The sequence below is a fragment of the Protopterus annectens genome, chromosome 1.part2, assembly GCF_019279795.1.
Source record: "Protopterus annectens isolate FY-2018-M chromosome 1.part2, PAN1.0, whole genome shotgun sequence".
Taxonomy (NCBI): domain Eukaryota; kingdom Metazoa; phylum Chordata; order Ceratodontiformes; family Protopteridae; genus Protopterus; species Protopterus annectens.
In genome coordinates, this window is record NC_056727.1 from 773,886,919 (window position 1) to 773,911,394 (window position 24,476).

At 38.8% G+C, this 24,476-nt stretch overlaps 1 protein-coding gene across 1 annotated transcript in view; it reads right to left on the minus strand.

Moving 5' to 3' along the window:
- The window catches only part of LOC122792414 (xanthine dehydrogenase/oxidase-like), a 1,368,088-nt gene that overhangs the window by 1,139,830 nt on the left and 203,782 nt on the right, over positions 1-24,476 (minus strand). The window contains exon 7 of the mRNA XM_044060203.1: positions 17,104-17,278. Coding sequence (XP_043916138.1) covers positions 17,104-17,278 — 175 coding nt within the window. The remainder of the gene's footprint in view (positions 1-17,103; positions 17,279-24,476) is intronic.

Consider the following 24,476-nt stretch of genomic DNA (forward strand, 5'->3'; position numbering starts at 1 on the left):
ACATTAGTGCAATAAGTGATGTCAATAACAGTAGCACCCTTACAGACTTGAAAGTGGCTTAGAAGCTGCATTACTACCTTGATTACCATTGACCCTTGGGCTGAAGGGGTATTTCTGTGTGGGAGGCTGTGAGATGAGTGATTTGAAAGAGAGTTGGCAGGCATCCCAATGTTGGCACTCATTATGTCTGTACAGATAATGAGAAATATGCAGGCAGTTCCTTAGTAAAGACACTGTTCACTAATCTGCATATAGTTACCTCACATTCTTATATCTGTTGATCTATGTAACTTTGTGGTTCATTCCCTCTGTGTTTTTGCCAAAGCAGGACTCCAGGTCAGGAGTCTGATTGAACAAGTTATTTTTTATTTCTAAGAATCTGAAAGCTTGAAGGTTAGCAAGGCAAATGTAGTTTGCATCAGGCAGTGTAGTAGCAATACTAGATGTGGATCTATCCTGGATGAAACTAAAATGACCCAGAATAATCCAGGGAGTACTGATTGACAGATCAGTCAATAAACAAATACTTTGACTTTTCCTACTGTACAATCCTTCCTTTTATTTAAATGTCAGTTTTATTTTACTGACAGTGTTACTAACTATAAGGTTATGATCTATTAGAACAGAGCCATATCTCTCAACTGTGTAGATTTCCTTAGAATGTCTAGATTTTTACTTCATATTTTTTGGTCTGTTCCGCATAAAAATTGTGGTTTTCTGGAAAATTGTTGAGGATTGAAGTCACTGAATAAAGACATACTGTAAAGGGTTAAAAGGCAATTGCATGTGTCTTGGAAGGTTGGTGTATGCGTTTGAAATTGTACAAGTGGAAACATGGAAAAGTACAGAATGTTAAGTTAAATTTCCTGAGTCTGAGGCAGCATTCTTTCTAAATCACATGGTAAAAATAAATTTATTCCATACTAAGCTAAAAAGTAGATACGACATCGCAGATCTATTTTTACAAAACTTGATGTATTTCTATTACATATTTAGTAATGGTCTGAAGAACAAACTGTATTATGAGCTGTATTTGTTAGCATTTTTTATTGGATGATAGCAGTTGTGTGACTGATAAAGTTTACTGTTTTGTTAAGTTTTCCTATAAAAAGGATTATGAATTCTTTTGTTCGGGGATACATGGCTTCCTGAGTACTGTCTCCTACACGTGTGTTATTCATTTTAATAAACTGTATTTTAATTGGCCAGTGACTGAATTTATTTATTATGGTTAAACCTTAATACTGCATTTCAGTTTCACACTTCACATATTTCAGAACATGCATACTAATGCAAAACCTATTATTCTAGCAACTTTTTAATTTTATAGGAGCAATGTTTAAAATGTATCCCTGATTCTACACCTTTATTCTCATTATCCCATTATTTTTTGCTTTGTCTGATTTCTTGCACTTGGAGATTGAGAGTTATGAGGGCAGCATAATACCTTGTTTTCAGGAGCATTTTCCATTTTTAGTCACTGCAGATGGGGGGGGGGCTCTTAGGTATAATAGCACAGTTCATAATTTTGCAAAGAACTTATTACTTTAGTAATGCAGTCAGCTATCTAAGTTGTGTAACGTGATTGGCTGCTAAATGGCCTTAGCTATCCAAGTTGTGTGACATGATTGGCTGCTAAATAGCAACCAGCTAGCTTACTGGAATAATACGTCAGGTAAAATGGAAGCTGTAAGTAGTCACAGCAAGGATTTTATGGAAGATTTTTTGTTTTTATTCCGGGACTGGGTTGCCTATTCATACATGTATCCTGGCCCAATTTAATACAAATTTTTAAAGCTTTCTGAACTAAGGCGACTTTTCAGTAACCCAAGAAGTGATGACTGGATGTGATGGGCAGATAAAATTGCTAACCTGGAAAGTAAAGGGTCTAAACTCAAAATTAAAGGCAGTATTTATATATATATATATATATATTGAGCGAAATGGCAAAATGTCGAACATGTAAATGAAAATCTCCATAAAGGGAGATTTCCATTGACTGCAATGTAGTGCGGTCTCAGAGTTGGTATATTTAAGTAGCGGGGGGTGTGGGGGGGTGCAGGTGGGCTTGCCCCCCTGCATAAAGCAGTTTAGTGGTTTGTTTGGGTTTTTGTTATTTTTTTCCAGCCATTTGACATTATGCCGGTTCGCTCTATTGGGGTCGATCATTACGTGTTTGAACATTTAAATTTTCGATCACGTAATATAGACCCATATATATATATATATATATATATATATATATATATATATATATATATATATATTTACCACCTTAAAACAGGAGTTTTGAGTCTACAGAAAAACAAAACTGTCTTGTTGAGCTGCATTAAATATATTAGCTAATAGGAAGAGTGGTACATGGGATCTTAAAACAATAGTCCTTCTAGAAGGATATTAACTATATTTAGTAATGTCCAGAGATGGCAAAAGCTATATATAAAAGCTGATAAAAATGGGACATGGGTGTTGATGAAGGTTAGATTGTCACTGGAGAATCCAGTAGTGGGGAACTTATATGAACCCAGCCAAGATGACTTAGCCTCTTTCGTAGCCTTCCATATGGCAATTTTGCACATGGGGAGTTCCCTCCTACTGGTTATGACAGGCATTGATTTTAATACAATTCTGGATTACAGACTTAAAAAAATCCCAACATTAAGGCCCAGCTTATCCAAACACAGAGGCAAGATTAGAGACTAGATGATGAAACTGCACTTAGTGGATACATGGAAATATATATGCACCCAGGGAAATTAACTTTAACTTTGTACCTAAGCAAGGCTCAGACAGCAGGCTGGATTTTGGATGGGGCTAGACAAGATGGAGATCTTCTCAAGTATTTACTTGGACTACTGTATGTTAGGCCCTGCCCCAAGCTAAGAAAATGGTATGTACAGTTTAGTCAAGATTTCTCTGTTGATGGAGACACAATAAAGAGTATGTGGGAGGCATGCAAAGTGAACCCTGACTGAACCAGTTAGCTTCTAATAATAATTTGGGAAGTAAGGGAAAGAAAGGCTTGCAAATTACATTGGCTAATTGTGATAATCAAACTGTCCATGCTACCAAGTGCTACTCACAGACACTATGTAGGGGCCAGTAACTTTGTACAGAAACCCATATATTAAAAAGGGATTCAAAGAACATTAACTTTACAGCACTGGAAATGGGAAAGTGTAACTCAATTCTATTGGGCCAAGCAGATTAACTCACCTAAACTGCCAGCACTGCTCTTACAAGAAATGAAATAAATGTACACCATTCTGGAGTTAAAAAATGGACAGGGATAATAACACAAACTACCAAGGAATTAATGAGGTAATTGCACATTTTTATTAGCAGTTATAACAATCTGACTGGGGGGCATCCATGGATCCGATAAATAGTTTTACTAGCAAGATTATCTGGACAGTGCTTGACAGTGCACAGCAGGATAAGAGAAATCAGTCAATATCCTTGGCAGAGATAATGTTTACCATCTCTGCTCTGAAGTCTAGTAAAGCCCCTGGACCTGATGGCTATACACAGGCTTGGATGAAGTGCTGACATCAGTTCTGCACGCTTTGTATAATGCTAGTTGATCTGCAGGAATCCTGCTGCTGCAAGTAAGGATAGCAAATATACCTTTCCTAAAAAAAGGGAAAGACACAATGAAGCCACAGAATTATAGATCGATTTTTTTCCTTCCCAGTGAAACTAAAATACTGGCAAAGATTTTGGTAATCAGACTTGATCATTAAATTATATATATGTTTTAATAGATAACATACAGCAGGACTTTATTCCATTTTGGCAAAGGATACTTGGGTTTCTGAAACTCTTACTTAGTGTACAAAAGATTGGAAAACACAGTGGCATACCCATGGTGGCACTGTTTGTTTATTTTAATAAGGTTTTCGACATGTTGCATTAGGACTATATCAGTTCAGTACCTGAATATTTCATACTGTGACAATTTCCACAGATTGAGCCAACTGCTAAATTCCAGACCCATGCTAAAGTGATAAACTATTTATACTCCCAGCCTTTTCAATTATTCTGCCACCATATTTGTTTTTCTTATGTTTAGAAACACTGAGTCTCTATATCAAGAAATACTGTACTCATTGGGATATTCTGATCCTGGGTGAGTAGGACCTCACAGATGCATGGTTTGCCAATGACTGCATATTGTGAGTGACCAGTTCCCTAAATAGTTTCTCCTATCAGACATCCTTGTGACATTTGAGGACTATGGTAGTCTTTCATGTTGTTGTTGTTTGTCTTTCGGCTTTTCCCAGTAAGGGGTCACCACAGTGGAACTCCGGTCCACTGATGATCGGCAGTAGATTTTTACGAAACGCTGAGGTGCCAGCTCAATGCTCTACCTTCAACGAAGGCACACCCATTTACGCACGCATGTCTTTCAAATGCTACCCGACCATGGGAAGGACATGCAGACTTCACATAGAAGGCACTCCCAAGCCCAGCCGAGATTCGAACGGGAGAACCTCTTGCTGTGAGGTAACAACACTACCGCCATACCACTGTGGCATGTAGCCTTTCATATCTATTGGTAAACTAGATTAAGACTGTGTTATTTCTTCTTAACCAGGAATTCCAGACATTTAATGACAGCTTTATCCAGCTGGGGGAACATATACCTCCATACTTATACTTATCTGGGGGTTGTAGTCTATCCAAACTTGCTCATGTGCCTGTGTTGACCCTTGTTCTGATCATATCCTCAAGCTCAGAGAAAACTGGTTCTTGCTCCAGGCAAAAGGTTTCTCTTTTGGCAAGGATTGTTGCAGTCTGTGTCTCTTTCCAAAATTTGTACTTATAGCCAGATTTATCCCATTCCTTGTAACGTACTCTGTTACTCTCAAACTAACTACAAAAAATGTTGATGAATTTTTTATGGTTCATAGATTAGTACTAGGCTATGTGCCCTTGAGGGCCATATTGAGCCTGGTCAATTACCCCAAGGGAAAATCAAACTCTGCACCTTGTGTCTGTAAGGCAAACACCTTAACTATGATGTCAACCACAGCTTATGGGACAATAAGCATCCCATACTGGCATGAGAATAATGATGGTCTCAAAGAAACATAGGGGACCGGGTCTGCACCCCTTTGTCAAGGTATACCTGCACAGCCTGGGTCTGCACCCCTTGTCAAGGTATACCTGCACAGCCTGGGTCTGCACCCCTTGTCAAGGTATACCTGCACAGCCTGGGTCTGCACTCCTTGTCAAGGTATACCTGCACAGCCTGGGTCTGCACCCCTTGTCAAGGTATACCTGCACAGCCTGGGTCTGCACCCCTTGTCAAGGTATACCTGCACAGCCTGGGTCTGCACCCCTTGTCAAGGTATACCTGCACAGCCTGGGTCTGCACCCCTTGTCAAGGTATACCTGCACAGCAGATTCAGTTCATTTTGTACAAGCTAGGTACAGACCCAGAACAATATGGGTTATTCCTGAGATTAGCCTTATTCATTTCCAAATTGCAAAAATCACTGCAAGAGAATGCAGAAAAATTTTGAAATCCATGGGATTTAGCAGACAAGATGTTGCATTTGTAAGTGAAAAGTAACCTCTGCAGGAACCCAAACTATGTGTAGGGATTGATATGGGTGCACACAAAGTGTAAAGCCATTCCACTGAGAAAACCTTATAATAAAAGATGTTACTTTCTGGGTGGACTTATACCTTATTAGCAACCATGACCCTATATCCCTTACAGAGTGTTGGCAAAGGTGTCACAGAACAGGGCTTTATTGGTGGAAATACTTGTCATTAATTGACACCATAAAAAACAAAACAAAACAAAAAAAAACAACTGCCAATCATTAGCGGACCGGAGTTCCGCTGTGGCAACCCCTAACTGGGAAAAGCCGAAAGACAAACAAATTGTCATTAATTAATCTGAGCAAAATGGGTAATCGGTTTCTGATGGGCTGGAAGGGTTAATAGTCAGGGACTCTAGAAAACTGGGCAAAATCATCTTTTCTTGAAACTATATAAGGCTTTGGTTAATTACAGCCCATCAGTATTTGAGTATCATCTGGTACATGGGGAAAAGCCATTGTAAGTGCAGACCGAACTTGGGGATTTGGCTGACATCAATATTACTGAATAATGATTGAGATTTAGTTCACAATTCACTATCTGTATTTCTCCCATTTAAAAAAAAAATAATTTTAGCATCTTACACAATTACAGCAAAAAGGAGGGGAGGAGCAGAAGGCAGGTGCTGGATGTGTGGGGCAGGTGAAGCTAATTATATTCACCTGTTTTGGTCCCGTCCCTTAGAGCTCATTGTCTGATTCAATGTTTACTCTGTAGCATTCTACTCTACAGAGAGAAGATCTCTTTGATACAATATACTACATTTGTCATACTTAAGCAATAACCTATGGCCAGGTATGGGTAATGCTAAATTTACCCATGGCTGGTGTGATTTGATCATGAGGGTGAAGCCCATGTGATCAAACAAAGCTAACTCTGGGTAAATCCAGCATTACCCACACCCAGGACTGGGTTATTGCTATTATACAATTACATTACCTGTCTTAAATAATGTCTTTGTACAGTGACACTATAGGGCTCTTCCTCGTTCTTCCACATTTTCTGATGTACTGCATGTGCGTATGATACTTACATTTCTACATTTGCACAGTATGTAAGTGCAGTTTAGGGAAAGCAACAAAGAAGACAGATGCCATTTCTGTTTTTTTTTTTCTTTCTTTGACCACGACTTTATGAAGGACAGCCTAAATACAAAGAAAATCATGTATCTTTCTGATTATTTATTTTTGCAGAATGTACTTGTTTTTTCTTATATTTTACTGTCCTGTAAGCATATGGTACTTCAGTGGCCGGTCTTTTTTCGATTGGCATATGCTGGATTTACAATGAGCATGCTGACTGTGCTGTCCAATCAGAGTGCACATTTTTCAATAACAAATTATCCTATAAGCACTAAATCTTATCACAACACAAAAACCACGGCTCTGGCATATGATATGAATAATATCTTTCATTTTATTTAGCTTCTGGAAGGTGCTTACAAGTATTATAACAATAGGTGTGAAGTGTTACAGCAATCAGTTCTGTAATGCAATACAGAGTAACCATCACATGATGTTCTCAATGAATATTGGTGTGTTTTTTATACATATGATCTACAATAGACTGAATTTTCTTTGGTTCTTGTAGAGTTTTTTTTTAGCATATAATATGCTTAGCTACTTATCTGTTCTCTGATTTCTTCATGCCGTGGCACTAGACTGATATTGTAGTTTCTTTTTATATTTTTTGCTATACAAATATATACAGTGTTAAACTAGTTTAGTTTAATAAAGACCAGTGTTTCAGTAAGCAAATAAATAGTGTTAGCCTAATGCAGCCATCATGGCTTTTTAATTGCCTTGTAGGAACTTTCCCCTTAAAGATCTATAAGCTTCATAACATTTGAACTACATATATCTGTTAAGCCTTCTTTCCTGAGGGAGGTATTCGTCTGGTAAAGAAAAAACTTGAATTAGATGTGATAAAGTAATTTAATATATCGTTTAGTAACAGAACCATTAATTTTACCCATTAGCCAGTTTACACTAATTTTATTTAAAAAAATCAATCTCTAGAGAATACAGATATTAAAGATATTAAAAGAATGATTAGCACACCTCTTTATCAACATGACATTAGTTTTAAAAGATTGATTGTGAGAAAGTTTCAAAATAATTAAATGGATCTTTAATTAGACTAATCCATTTTAACTAAATTACAGCTAGGAAAATTTCATACTGCTTATTATAAAATCAAAGTACATAACTAAACATTTCATATTATTTATAGTAAGTCACAGAGGTACACACCAGTTAGAAATTCTTATTTGTAATGATGCTCATTATAGATGAATCAGCATTAAATGTACTGAGACTCCATCATATTTAGATAGCTGTGTAATTGTTAAGAGCAGAAACTGAGAAAAAAAGTAAGTCACATAAAGAAGATACCAAAAATTAAAACCAAGAGAATGCCATTTCTTAAACTGTCAGACCTGGAGTTATATATATCGCTATATCCGAACACACATATACACATACAGACATGCATATATATGTTTAAGAGTAGACCTTTTATTTGGTGTACTATGTAACCATCTGTTTGCAGTGCAAACAATAATTTAATATACCAGCAAATGAGGGTTGTTAATCATGCTTGCCAAGTCCAAGTTCAGGTATACAGTGAGTTATGGTATGTTAATTAAACTTGGCTGGTAGGATTACAAAGTTAAATTAATTATATGTTCGGCATGACCTGCCCCATTATGTCAGTTATGAGTATGGAGGCATTAGAGGTGTTGCTATTAGATTTAATTTGTATAGATTTATTGATGTGCTGCCCTTCAGATGAGACATTTATCTTAAATCATGTTTGTTCATACAAGTTGAAATCTTTCAAAGAAACATACTTTTCCCACTGTACTGGCTATATTCATCCATTTCACTCTGCCATAATGATCCATAGATTATAAACAGAAATATCAATAAATAAAATGTATTTTAATTCTCATGTACTTATTTGTTTAGCAAAGAGGCATTGAGTAGCTCAAACAAAGACTTCCCTCTTCATTGTTCCTTTTATTTTACTAAATGAAAATGGCCATTCATACCCACAAGCTATCATCTAGCCTTCTGATGTACAGTCTAACAGTTCCAAATAAATGGTTACAGACAGTTTCTCACTTTCAACCAACACAATGGGATCCTAATAAACATTATGCTCTATACATACTTTACTTGTCTGGGTACCAGAACCTGGCTAGGCCTAACAAGGCCCTTGCGGTCATTAGCTTACTACACACCTATAAACCTATTATTTATTTAACATTTGCTTACTGGGAAAGTCTGACTTGGAACAAGACGATTTTCAGCAGAGGCCTAGGGAGATATGCCCCGGATGCATGTCTTTGGAATGTGGGAGGAAAGCAGAGCACCCAGAGGAAACCCATGTAAATGCAGGAAGGACAAGCAGAGTCTGCACAGAAGGCACCCCAGCTGAGAATTGAACTGGAGAATCTCTTTCTGGGAGGTGACAACACCAACTGCTGCACCACTGTGCTATCCAAGCAAGCAAATGTAAGTGCAACTAGTCCTTTCATCAAAAGTGTTTGGGCTGCCAGCATGAAATTGTAGCCTAGTACTCATGAAGTACAAGTAACACTCGTACCTTAATGTACTGAATTCCTTGGTATTTACTGATTTGGGGGGCAAAATAATGGAGTGCTACAAATTATGGAGTGGCTCCTTCAATTCCTGATTTTTTTTTTTATTTTTATTTAAAAGTTGAATTTGTGTCTGACATCATCACACATCACCTGCACATCCTGCAATGTCATCAATGTGCAGGGGTGTGCATGATGACATCAGCTTCATGAGGCAGACTGCCAGCATCTAGGAAACTCAGACTGTGTTTACTTGTTAATTTAAATAGTAGGACTGCAGCGAGCGTGAGTGGAGGTATTTATAATTTAAGTTCTGCCAACTTCTGCTGAGTCCATTCTGTCCAGTGCTCACTCGTATCTGTACTTCTGCACTTCCAGGATGAGAAACGTTACTTTTTCTGGTGGAATGACTTCCAGGCAGGTAAGTAAAAAAGAATTAAAAAAATGCATAATTACTATTTACACCAATCAACGTACAATTATGAGGTCTACAAAATGTTTTCGTAAGTACTGAAACTGAAAGAATATGACATTAAACGCTCACTCCTATCTCAGTGCTTGGCAGTATTTGGGAAAACAAGGATATGATTTTCAAAACTCCACTAACATTTTGATCTTCATTCGAAAGCAAATGCTAAAACAACATGTTGTGGACTGAGTTTTACATTTAATACTGACATGCAAAGAACTGTGGACTTATCTAGTGCAGGAATACTGGAAACAAATGGCACAGATGGATCAGTTACCAGTTTCCCATTAGGTTACCCTAATATAATTCATGCTTTCTATTTTTGTCACAGAGCAAACAAATGGATAGATGCATAAGCCACCACCAATACTCACAAGCAAATACAATTCCAACCTTACATGCCACTACAACCATTTGAAATATCCTAATATTTTGGGTCGGGATTGTTAAAGAACATGGTTAATTCCAGAGGCATGTTGACTCCATAAACTTGAGCATGCCATCTGTCAACCCCTTAGTATAAAACAATGCAGTAAAATTACCCTTTGCAATAATAATCTGGAGTATCTTTAATTAAATAACCCAAGTATAACAAAGTGAGTTTATGTAGCACACCCTGCTGGGGTAATTCTTTTCCCCTAGCACCTTGTAGCTTGCAGATCCAAGGTAGTTAAACACTACCAGTATCACTACTACCTCCAGCCAGGCTGCTCATCTTCAAAGACAAACACACCATCTCTAGGTTCATTATTACCAGAATCACCTGACATTTTCATCGGTATATGCTTTCAGAAATAGGGTTAAAAAGTAAAGACTCTGAAAGTTTGCTATATTTTTTTGGTATGCAAATATTTCACATGATATGCATGCATTTGAGCTAGAAACTGCATACAACTCTTATAAATCAACTTGTCTACCTACTGGACACATTTGCCAATAGCTACCTCATGTGACTCAGACATAGGTAATGCATATCAGCTCCACCCTCAAAATGAACCCAAGCCTTACACTCACCCCTCAAGATCCTGGGATTTCTGGGATTATTAAAAGGCTCTTTTTTTCAGTAGTTGTTTGGACTGGTCTTACACTCAGCCCTGTGACTTTAGATTGTATGAGTTACATCTGCAACAGAAAAGTGCCTTTCCTACTACTCCACCTTCCAGTTGTACGCTGCACTGTTTATAGGTGATAGCGGTCACAAGCCAATGTACAGAGCAGCACCTACTCTATGCTGCATTTACAATTACTGTATTTGAAAGTGCTGGGCCCTCTGCACATGAGAGGATAGTAGGTACTCAGATGCCTGCCTTTTTCTTCTTCTTTCGGCTTTTCCCGGTTAGGGGTCGCCACAGTGGATCATCTGTTTCCATTTCTTCCTGTCCTCTGCATCTTGCTCTTGTCACACCAACCGCCTGTATTTCCTCTCTAACCATATCCATAAACCTTATCTTAGGCCTTCCTCTTTTCCTCTTACCTGGCAGCTTCATCCTTATCATCCTTTTCCCAATATACCCAGCATCCCTCCTCAGCACATGTCAAAATCAATGCAATCTCACCTCTCTGGCTTTGTCTCAAACTGTCCAACCTGGGCTGACCCTCTAATATACTTATTCCTAATCCTGTCTACCCTCGTCACACCCAGTGCAAATCTTAACATCTTTAACTCTGCCACATCCAACTCTAACTCCTGCCTTTCTGTCAATGCCACTGTCTCCAACCCATATAACATAGCTGGTCTCACTACCCTCTTGTAGACCTTCCCTTTCACTCTTACAGGTACTCGTCTGTCACAAATCACTCCTGACAGTCTTCTCCACCCACTCCACCCTGCCTGTACTCTCTTCTTCACCTCTCTTCCACACTCGCCATTACTCTGAACTGTTGATCCCAAGTATTTAAACTCATCCACCTTTGCCAACTCTACTCCCTGCATCCTCACCATTCCTCTATCCTCCCTTTCATTCACACACATATATTCTGTCTTAGTCCGGCTGACCTTCATTCCTCTCCTCTCTAGAACATATCTCCTCCTCTCCAGGGTCTCCTCAACCTGTTCCCTACTCTCACTACATATCACAATGTCATCTGCAAACATCATAGTCCACCGGGAGTCTGTCTGATCTCGTCTGTCAACCTGTCCATCATCAGTGCAAATAAGAAAGGGCTCAGAGCTGATATTTGATGTAATCCCACATCCACCTTAAATACATCTGTCACTCCCCCTGCAGATCTCACCGCTGTCACACTACCCTTGTACATATCCTGTACCACTCTTACATACTTCTCTGCCACTCCCGACTTCCTCATACAATACCACAACTCCTCTCTAGGCACCCTGTCATATGCTTTCTCTAAGTCCACAAAGACACAATGCAACTCCTTCTGACCTTCTCTGTACTTCTCCATCAACACTTTCAGAGCAAACATCCCATCTGTAGTGCTCTTTCCTGGCATGAGACCATACTGCTGTTCACTAATCATCACCTCCCTTCTTAACCTAGCTTCCACTACTCTTTCCCATAATTTCATGCAGTGACTGATCAGTTTTATTCATCTGTAGTTACTACAGCTCTGCACAGCACCCTTATTCTTAAAAAAATCGGTACCAAAACACTTTTTCTCCACTCCTCAGGCATCCTCTCACTTTCCAAGATTTCATTAAACAATCTGGTTAAAAATTCTACTGCCATTTCTCCTAAACACCTCCAAGCTTGCACAGGTATGTCATCTGGACCAACAGCCTTTCCATTCTTCATCCTCTTCATAGCTATCCTTACTTCCGCCTTGCTAATCCAGTGCACTTCCTGATTCACTATCCCCACATCATCCAGGCTTCTCTCTCTCTCTCTCTCATTCTCTTCATTCATCAGCCCCTCAAAGTACTCTTTCCATCTGTTCAACACACTCTCCTCACTAGTGAGTATGTTTCCCTCATTATCCTTTATCACCCTTACCTGCTGCATATCTTTCCTAGCTCGGTCCCTCAGTCTAGTCAATCAGTACAGGTCCTTTTCTTTCTCCTTAGTGTCCATCCTTTCATACAACCCTTCATACACCTTATCCTTAGCCTTTGCCACCTCTCTCTTTGCCATGCACCTCATCTCCTTATATTCCTGTCTACTTTCTTAATCTCTCTGACAATCCCACTTCTTTGCCAACCTCTTTCTCCTTATACTCTCCTGTACTTCCTCATTCCACCACCAGGTCTCCTTGTCCTCCTTCCTCTGTCCAGATGTCACACCAAGCACCTTTCTAGCCATCTTCCTTACTAGCTCTGCTGTAGTTACCCAGCTATTCGATAACTCTTCACTGTCACCCAGTGCCTGTCTTAACTCTTCCCTGAACTCCACCTCACAATCACCCTTTTTCAATTTCCACCATTTGATCCTTGGGGCTGCCCTCACACTCCTCCTCCTCCTCCTCTTTTTAATCGCCAGTGTCATTCTACAGACCACCATTCTATGCTGCCTAACTACACTTTCCCTCATCACCACTTTACAGTCTCCAATCTCCTTCAAGCTGGCCCTCCTGCATAGGATATAATCCACCTGGGTGCATCTCCCTCCACTCTTGTATATCGCCCTATGCTCCTCCCTCTTGTTAAAATATGTATTCACCGCAGCCATGCCCATCTTTTTTGCAAAATCCACTACCATCTGACCTTCTGCAGCCTTTCCTTAACACCATACCTACCCATTACTTCCTCATTCCCTCTGTTCCCTTCACCAACATGCCCACTGAAATCTGCTCAGATCACTACTCTCTCACCCTTGGGTACAATCATCACCTCTTCATCCAACTCACTCCAAAATGTTTCTTTCTCATCCATTGCACATCTAGCTTGCAGAGCATATGCACTAACAACATTGATCATTACACCATCAATTTTCAGCTTCATAAACATCACTCTATCAGACACTATTTTCACCTCCAAAACACTCTTGGTATACCATTCCTTCAGGATAACCCCTACCCCATTTCCCCTCCCATCCACACCAAGATAGAACAATTTGAACCCACCTTTAATACACCCGGCCTTACTTCCCTTCCACCTAGTCTCTTGTACACACAATATATCAACCTTCCTTCTGTCCATCATATCAGCCAGCTCTCTCCCTATACCAGTCATGCTGCCAACATTCAAGGTTCCTACCCTCACTACTACACTCCTAACCTTCCTCCTCTCTTTCTGCTTTCGGGCATGCCTTGCCCCTCTTCTTCTCCTTCTTCTACTTCGGCCTGGTGCCATAAAGCAAGAACGTCTGTAGGACTGAAAGCAACCGGGGCCAATAAGTGCCACACAAAGTACCATACACTAGCTGATTAGGCAGTTTCATGGGAAAGGTAAGCTGTCTAGGACTGGCTTATAACAAACTGCCTGTGTGCCTGAATTAAAAATCGGTGTTTGGCTTCCATTGGTTGGCAAGAGAAGAAATTTGTTGAAACGTCCTGTCAAATAATAGTGCCTCGTAGAACCTTACTGAGATAGATAAAAGGGTTAAGATCAGACAGGTGACTGTTGCCTAACAGTTTACCCAGTATTCCTCTTGATCTTGCCAGGGCTACAGGAATAGATGTACAGTATAAATGCCTTAACAAGTAGTTGTATACCTCTCAACTGTACATGTTTTTACAGAATGTCCAGATTTTTGCCACATATTGTTGCTCCATTTTTCATAAAATTGCATTTTTTTGGCAAATCATTGGCAAGTCATTAAATACTGAAGTCAGAAAATAATGACAGACATTTGAGTTTCAGGCTTTATATCCTTCATAAACTTTATGCTAACCCAAAACTTGTTATTCTGTTAACTGTCTAGGTTTGTAAAAGCCATATTTAAGATTTGTCCCCCATTATTTATAGCTTTGCCCAGATTTCTTGCTCTAAGATGTTGAGAGGTATGATCACCAAGCAAAGCCTCTCTAATTTTTTAATGCAAATTGCTTTGTCTGCCAGACACGTTTGATTTAACTTTTAATTTGCTTGATAAAGCAGCACCCACCCCTATTACAGCTTTTGCATGTTAGGAAATACAGTATTTCATGGATACAGTGCACAATACTGCATTTTTTCATGAAAGAAAAGGTGAGTGCTGTAAACAAAGCAGCAGCCCCAAACTAACCCAGCACTATGTATGTGCACACGTTTATAAGCAGGCTACATATGGTGTGCGCATAAACTTGTTGGACTCCTTTGAGAGAGTAAGTGAAGACACAAATATAACAAAGTATGTAGAGATGTAAAATGTTACACTTTATTGCTGGAAAATATTGTAACCATAAATTAAAATTAAAGGAGTAAAAGTTTAATGTATCATGCTGATTGTTGTGAGGGAGGAGTTTGTCATGATTCATGCTATATTTCAGAATACCAGACACTTGGGAATCAAAAGCTAGTATGTTTAAACTTGTTACATTAATTTCTGTACCACTTCTATAAATTCAAAGTACAGCAATATACAGGTTTACTGCAACTCACAATGGCTACTAGTGTCAATACTGCCCAGTGCATTATGAGTAAACCCCTTCAGGTATTGGACAGGCACAACCTGTCTGTCACTGATCACAGTAATCTGGTATCATCACATTCATCCCCCTCCTCTGAGAAGAGAGAGAAATTCTCTTATTGCCTGCATATTCATATTAAAACAATTTGCTTGCACATTTTATATTATTTTAACACTTGCCCATTTTAAAAATAATACAGAGGTGTTTAGGTTTTTATAATCTCTGCAAATTTTCTTAACAGTCATTGTATTATTTATCTGTTCTGGTACCATCACAAGTCTCAGTATCTCACTGGAAGCCTGACTCACACATTCATTAAATAACTTTAACAGGCTGTGAATGTGAAGTACTAGTCATTTTTTGACAAGTCACTGGGTTAAAGTATCTTTCTCAGGTAACATGTTTCTCTTGAACAAATATGTCACTCCTTGACAATGTGTTTCTTTTAGGAGGAATATGACTATGTCAGTCATTAGAGGAATATGACTATGTCAGTCATTAGACTCTGAAGACACCAACTTGGAATCTATCATTTCTTTGGATTCTCTGGATTCTCCGAGGTGTGGGATTTGCTTATCTAGATTTGAGTGTTTACTTACTTTGGACACACAGACATCTCAGGAATGGTCAGGATGTATCACTAAGTTTTCCATGCTCTGTGTCTATCATTGATTTGGATTACATATGATCTTGGCCCTGTGGAAGTTGCAAAAGACACACCTATTTTCTCACATAGCTTTTCCCAATCTAGGTTGATACTGACAGTTTGACCTTGATTCCAGTCAGCCAAGAGGTAAACTGAATACCTTAGTGTTAGTGGTTATATTTTGTGTTTAATAGTCTGTTCTTCAATTTGCATTTGAATGTTGACATCCCACAATTCCATTGGAGTGGGTGGGGTTACTTAATGATGTATACAAATTTTATGTTAATCAGTGTACAGATATTTGGCCAGTTGTACCTACTTTTCGTGGGCCTTTGTCCAGATTTTTAATTTTCCAGGTTGAGTGGTATGGTAGCACTCCAACAAATTATTTTCTTTGTTTGTTTGTTTTTGTTTTTCAAGCTAGAACTACATGTCAGGGGGTATATGATATTATTTTAATTGAAAAACAAATTTAGGATAATTGCAGCTTTTGTCTGTGCAAGGTAGATATCTCTTGTCATACTCCACTTGCAGGCCAAAAATAAAAAAATGAATAAACAAATAAATGCGTACATACATATAAACATATAATAACAACAATAATAATAATTGCTAAATGAAAACAAAATTGCAAGTATAAGGAAGGTCACTGCACCGTGTTCTGCACAACCTCTTACCCTGGAGCACAACACCTATGTCCAGTCATATGCTTCTGCATACCCTTTTCAGCATGGTGCACCATGACAGTGCACACTCAGTCACAGTGGAGTGCCATGTATCTGCATATCCTGTTACCCCATAGAACAATGTCTCTGCTAGCAGTCACTATAGATCACCATTGTTCTATATAACCTGTGACTTTGGAGAACAATATGTCTGTATACCAGCCACCATGAATTATGTTAAAGTACATGCTAAAATAATATGAAGTCATCTAGCAAACTGGACATTTAAAATACTTTAACAGGACCATATCAGCACTGCATTTCTATACTGTCTCAGATTGCAAACACAAATTATGGGAAAACAAATACAATTATTTCTACATACGGTTACTGAGTGTTCATTTTACTAATTAACTGATTTATTATTTATTTGTTTGTTTTGTAAATCTTCATTTTGAATGCATATACATATTTGTCTATACTGTAAAGATATTATTCATGGTACAATTATTACTTATTGTTATAGTAGAATTTTACAGCACTACACATAGCAGTACAGAAATAATTTACTGGTATTAAATTGAATAATTTTACTTACATGATTGTTGATATTTTGAGACAGTTTTTTAAGGACTGCTAGGTAAAACTTGAAAAAGAAACTGACAGCGAGAGTTCTTCTGAATTCCACCTTGCCCCCTGGTGTCGATGAAGAAAGTGTCATTTCTTCTGCAAGTTGCATGCATGCTTCTAGGAGCAGGTTTTCATTCCATTCTCTATGCAAGAAGAAAAAAAAATGAATTAAATTATTTGAAAGTGCCAAGTTAGGAAGGAGTGTGTTCGTCTTTTTTTGTTGAGAATTAATTTATTTAGTATTTTCTCATTAAGTCACAACTTGACATGTCAATGCTTCAGGGAGATATTACAGAAAATAGATGCTTAAATGGGTATGGACTTATAAAAATATATATTTCATGTGAGATAGAGTAGCCACATGAGAATTTACCACATGGGAATTTTAGAACTGCCCAAAACAGTCTTATATTTGCAGTGACTAAGTGTTGGACTGCACAACAGCTGATTACTAATATAACACAGCTTGCTATTGGAATTGCCTGGGAAATGTTTGCTCCTGTGGAAATTTTCTATAACATGACATATTTCTAATTTCTTTGGCAGGTGTCATGATCATGTATAGAAAATTCTACATCCCAGTATACTGGAGTCAAAAAATGAAATCATTACATTTGAAACGTTTTCCTGAAATGTATAAAATCCATTAATAGGTCATTTGAATTCTCTAGTGTTCACATGATTTTATTTATTTATTTATTTACATTTGCTTACTGGGAAAGTCCATCTGGGCCAGAAGCTTATTTTTAGCAGAGGCCCAGGGAGAAAAGTTCCACTGAACTATAAGCAATATATAATAATTAGATAGTACAATACTATACATACAGTAAGATGCAGAATACACATCATCTAGTTAGTCTATACAAAGTAGTATTCAATACAGTTTTCTAGTAGATACAGGTTCAAAAAGAAAAAAACACAAGCATTTCAGTGAAGATCATTGTGGAAAAAAATAAAGTTAGTAATGTGTGCATATTAAATAATAGTTATAGCTATTGGACATGCTCCACTTAAAGAAATCCCAATCCCTCAGAGCCACACACTCCAGGGATCTAAACCTTGTCATCACAATGAACAAAACATGCTGGAGGGATAGGTTCTTGACTCAGGGACTCTGTAGACTCTGGAACAGACTGCCCATAATGTCAAGCAGAGCGCCTCCTTGGCCCTCTTCAAAAGGAACCTTGACAATTGGATGGGAGATAGGAAATTCACCCCAGGGATCACGCCAGTCACCCTGCTAGACGGGTCCAGTGAAGTAAATATTGTGGGAAGAAATATCCAGGGAATTGTTATGGCTAGACTTGTATAGGCCCTAGGGCCGATAGCCTAGTACCAACTTATGAACCACAAAAAATAATACTTAAGAATGAAAGACAAAAGGTTCAGTTTTCCTTTGCATCCACCAAGAAGCCATTTGAAATAAGTAATCTTGTGTAACAAACAGCATAAACATGTAATAAAAATCCCCAAATGGAAGCATATTTACTGACAAAAACAAGCTCATTCTGAATAAATACCACATCTGACAATAGTCCAGATAGAAACAAACTCCTTTGTATAAATTACCCTGCAGTTTGCTTCTGTATTGCCTGTTTGTTTACACTGATATTTTGAACTAACTGCATAGTAATCCTTTTCTTTATAGTAATCCTTTTCTTTGTTAGCATTAGTATATTAAGTTTTCACAATGAGTTGCCAAGTTACAGTACAAATTGCTGAGAACAAATGGTTAGGAAACCAATCTGACAAAAAATTAAGTGTAATGATACCCATACCCTTCATGTTGAGGGCAAGGACCCATACTCACAAACGTATAAATACCAACGCCACTGTTACACATGCATGAAGAAGGGAGAAATCTCTCAAAAGAAAGGTATCACTACCAGACCACACACTTAGAAACAGTACTGGCAGCAGTTTTGAATGGAAAACAGCAGCTGTTGAGTTGAATGTCTTCAAGCCACGATCGATGAGTTTGTTTTTCCTTCAGTATGCAGTCAATACATATTAAGAATGTCACTTGTATGAATGACAGCATAAACTTCCTGTGGGCAAAATTAAAAAGGGTGGTACTGTACTTCTCTGTTTCCAAAAGCACTGCAGCACAAAGGAATATAATATCCTTTTTTAGACAAATGTGGATTTTACAACAAATCCTTGCAATGATTTTGGATGACATGATATTTTTGTCTGGTGCTAATAAGTTGATTCTGCTGGATATAGTATTTTAATACCTAGTTGTATACAAGAAAGAACAGAATACACAGTTTCTTTTCCACTAGCCAAAAGATGCATTTTAAGAATTACTAGTCTGGATGCTTTAGCAAATGATAGAGATGCCTAAGAAGGAGGCAGCATGTTTATGTTGCTGTATGTTTGTAGGTTTGTGTTGTACATACGTGTGTGTGTGTGTGTGTGTGTGTGTGTGTGTGTGTGTGTGTGTGTGTGTGTGTGTGTGTGTGTGTGTGTGCTTGTATGATCCTAAAAGCTTAAGTAGTAGAGTTTAATATTTACTCAAGCAGAGTTCCTTATAAAATATTTCATGCCACTCATAATCTGCAGTACAAACCAGCAGCCAAGCACCTCAAATCATTTAAATGACTCTAGAAATATAAATAATTATAATAATACGTACACACATAGAAATATTTCAAGCAAGGGCATTAATGCCCTTCTAGCCTGCTAATATACCAAAACAGTTATTCCCATAATAAGTGCCCATGTTGTTATTAAAATAATTTAGACTAGTGCTTCCTTTAACATAGTTTGATAACTAATCCAATAATAATAATAATACCAATTTGTTAACCAGGTAGGACCACTGGGCACACAGTCCCTATCTGACTGAATATTATTTTTTATTTACCATTTCCGTATGTAAATGGACTGGTTAAGTGACTTGCTGAAGGTCTCACAGTAGACAAATGAGGGCTGAGGGAATCAAACCCTGCACCACAGCTCAAAGTGTTAACCCTCTGTGCCAACTGCCAGATACCACCACAATAAATGCAGTGATTAAACATAAATATAAAGCAAAGATCAAAAATCTGTGCTTTAGAATGAAATATGTATGAGATGCTCATTACAGTGATTAACAAAAAAAGATCCTAGTACATTTTTTATGCAAAAGAAACTGCCAAGGGAAAATGATGTGTGAATACCTTCAACTCACATAGATACTTTTGTATAAGCCAGCTTAGTTCTTCAGGCACAGTCCATGCACTGAAAGAAATGTGGCTGTGAACAAAATGTACATTGAACAAGGCTGTGTTCTTCCTAACATGTTAGGAAGCAAAATAGGATAACTGTGCATTGTGTAATGGTCTTGCTGGCATCAATATGCACATATGCAATAACAGCAGTGCTGAACCCCCCCCCCCCCCCACCACCACCATAATAGGCACATAGGTTCATAAGTAAGTACCAGGCTAGCTGTTCTTGCAGGCTATTTTTAGTCTAGTCAATGTCCCTTTTTGTGCTCCAAATAATCTATTCCATTTGGTTATAGACTAGCCTTACCCATCCCATGGTTGATAATTATATATTACCCCTAATGATAATAACTGAGATCATACCTTTGATAATTCGAAGGGATCCATGCATAGGATACAACATTTAGGAGTTGCATCTGTCCATTAGTAGTACAGGGAGCAGTCTTGGGGTAACTTTTCTATTTCCCATTCATAGAGCCAAGTTACACTTGAAAATGAACAGGGATGAACATTGTTTTATGTGGCTGGGGAGTCTGTTCCACAGCAGCAGTATCCTCTGTGAATTTAATTTTACCATGGTGACAAAGTTAATTTTTATGAACATGTATACTACCTAGGAAGCTTATGGTTACTACATTGGTATTAAAACAATAGTGTATTAATCAATGGATGTAAATGGATATATTTGTTATGCAGTAACACTACGGAAAACAAACAGTCCTTTAAGTACACTATGGAAAACAAACAGTCCTTTAAGTACAACAGTCTTTTTATTTATTTGTTTTATAGGTTCATAGGTTGGTACTAGGCTATCAGCCCTAGGGCCTATACAAGCATAGCCATAACAATTCCCTGGCTATTTCTTCCCACACTATTTACTTCCCTGGACCCCTGTCTAACAGGGTGACTGACGTGATCCCCGGGGTGAATTTCCTTTCTCCCATCCAATCGTCAAGGTTCCTTTTGAAGAGGGCCAAAGAGGCACTCTGCTTGACATGTATGGGCAATCTATTCCAGAGTCTGGGGAGTCTCTGGGTCAGGAACTTATCCCTTCAGCATGTTTTGTTTATTGTGATGACAAGGTTTAGATCCCTGGAGCGTGTGGGTCTGAGGGATTGGGATTTCTTTAAGTGTAGCATGTCCAGCAGCTCTGGGTTTGACATGGCCTTGTATGCTAAGCAGAGATCGCCTCTGAGTAGATGATATGCGACAGAGTATAGCTGGAGTTTTTTAAGGCGGTCAGCGTAGGGCATCTGCTTTAGGCCTGTGATTCTTTTAGTGAGGTATTTCTGTGGTCTTTCCAGTTTTTGCAGATGTCTTGAGAGGTACATACAAAATGGGCATTGTATTCTATAATGGGTCTAATGAGGGATGAGTACAGTGGGACAATGAACTCCTTTTTTCTGTATGAAAAGCCCTTACTGATGAGGTGTGCCACATAGAAGGATTTCCTGACTGTTGTGGCGATGTGGTTATCGAAGGTGAGACCACTGTCCACCTGTGTCCCTAAGTCTCTTATCACACTTTCGGTGTTTAGTGTACTGCCACCTATATGGTAATTCACGGATACATGTTTTTTTTCCCTAAGGAGATAACTATACATTTCTTGGCATTGAGCTTGAGCCCATGGCTCTGGCACCAAGCATCTGTTTCTGTAAGGCCCTTTTGTACAATATCCACATCATTTGGGGATTCAATAATGGCTCCCAGTTTGCAGTCATCTGTGAACTTTGTTAGCCAGAGTCCCTTAGTGTTGGCCTGTACTTCAGAGAAGTAGATGCCAAACAAGAGCGGTCCCAGGACTGAACCCTGAGGTACTCCACTTGTCACTTGTCTGGAGCTGGATTTGGAGCCAGCTACTTTTACAGTGTGGGTTCTATCAGTAAGCCAGTTAGCAACCCATTGGGTATCGTAGGGATTAATGCCCAGCTTAGTAAGTTTATCTATGATTCCAGAGTGGGGGATGGTGTCAAAGGCCTTGGCAAGGTCTAGAGAGGCTGTGTGGACCACCCTACCCTTGTCCATAACTCTGGAGACTGATTCGAAGAAGTCAATCAGGTTCAGGAGACAAGATCGGCCCTTCATGAACCCAAACGGGTGGGGTCCAGTGTTTGAAGGTTGCCAATGTCTTTGTTTATAAGTTCCATAATAATATGCTCCAAGGCCTTGCAGATAATGCTTGTCAGACTGATGGGATGGTAGTTTCCAGGATCCAAGGTGGATCCCCCCTTGTGGAGTGGGATAACTGTAGCTCTGCACCACTCAGTGGGCACAAAACCTGAGGTGAGGCTATGATTAAACATTACACTTAGGTGAGGTGCCAGTTTATATTGTAGTTCATGTAGTACACAGCCCGGGATGTCATCTGGTCCCATGGATGCTGTATTCTTAGCTTTGGAGAGTGTGTTTTTTACCTGTGTGGTCATTATTACCGGAATTTGGCAGTCTTCCGGTATTGAAATGGGCCATTTAGGGGGTGAGAGAGGGGTGAAGTTGGCACTGAATCCATCTGCCAGGATATTGGCAATATCCTTGGGATCAGTATATTTAATGCCATTCTGTTTTAGCTCAGAGCAGATCTGAGCATTGCCATTTAGATTCTTGACATAGTTATAGAATGCCTTGTGGTTGTCTTTGGAATCTTTGGCAATTTTATTTTCGTAACTAGCTTTGGAGGATTTTATGAGGGATCTCAGTTTCTTACTGAGGCTGGTAAGGGAATTTTTTGCATCCTGGGATTTTCCACTTTTCTGCAACAGTTTCTTCCTTTTGTTGTAAAGTTTGTTTATGGCAGGGGACCACCAGATTGGCTTCCTTTTTTTGGATGAGAACATCTTGGTTATATTTGGGATGACACGATTCATGCATGAGTGGATGTGCTCGTACAGTGCCTTAGTGTAGGATTCAGCAGTTGAACTTTCAGTTTCCGTCTGTATGGGTGTCATGAAGTTTGTCACTTCTGACTTGAGTAGCATGAAGTTGGCTTTGGAGAAGTTTTTTATGGAGGTTTCCTTACTGGGGGAGGGGGTGGGATGTGGATGTTAAGGGTGATTAGCTTATAGTCAGACCTGACTAACAAGGGGGTGACCATAGGTGTGGAGCATCGATTTCCCATGTTGGTAATGACCAGGTCTAGGATATTGGAGCCCCTGGTGGGAGTATGGATTAGTTGATCCAGGGCGTTGGAATTTATGAATTCCAAGAACCGTTGGGCAAAGGTGTTGGTACAGGAGTAGTTTTCCCAGTTAATGGCAGGGTAGTTAAAATCACCCAGTATTAGGGTGTTTGGTTCCATCTTAATATTTTCCAGTATGTTTAGAAAGGTGTAGTGAGAATCTTGGGGTATGATGGGGGATCTGTAGCAAGCTACAAAGTGGATTGCAGTCTTACCTAGTGTTAGTTGTACCTGAAGAATTTCAGATGCATTGTGTTGGGCAACTAGCCTGGTGGTGTGAATATCCTTGGTGAATATTGGCACTCCTCCACCTTTAGTGTTTCAGTCCTGGTTTGGTGGCCGAAAAGTGTGGTAAGAGTTGTAGCCTGGTATTGCAGGGGGTGCTCTCTGGAGCCTTGAACCAGGTCTCAGTTACTGCACAGATATCAATGTTCTCCATTTTTAGGAGTGCCTCGAGAGAGTGCATTTTGAGGTTTAGACTTCGAGCATTGAGTAGCATTACCTTCAGATTTTGCGTGCTTGTACCTATTATGGTGGTGGTTTTGTCCTTTGAACTTTGCCTAATTTTAAAGCTGATGCTTTGAACTTTGTGATCTCTTTTTGACTGATGGCGTGATTATATTTGTAAACTGGACTGCAATACTGAGATTAACATGTCAAGAATATCATGCTAGGTAGATTCTGCATATTCCCTAATAAAATAAATTAATATATTAGGGTCTAGTCTTAACAAACTAGTGCAAAATGGTAGATTAAATATTACTCACTGCCTGGATTTTAAAGAACACATTAAGGCAAAGTGTGTAGAGCAATTAAACTGCTATTTGGAATGTTTGTGGAGTGTAGTATGCATATTTTATATTTTAGCTGTGGTTGCTCATAAGCCAGAGTTTTGAATTAGGTATGTTTAAACTTCATAGAATGGGTCTTGGGAATGCATACCATCTAACA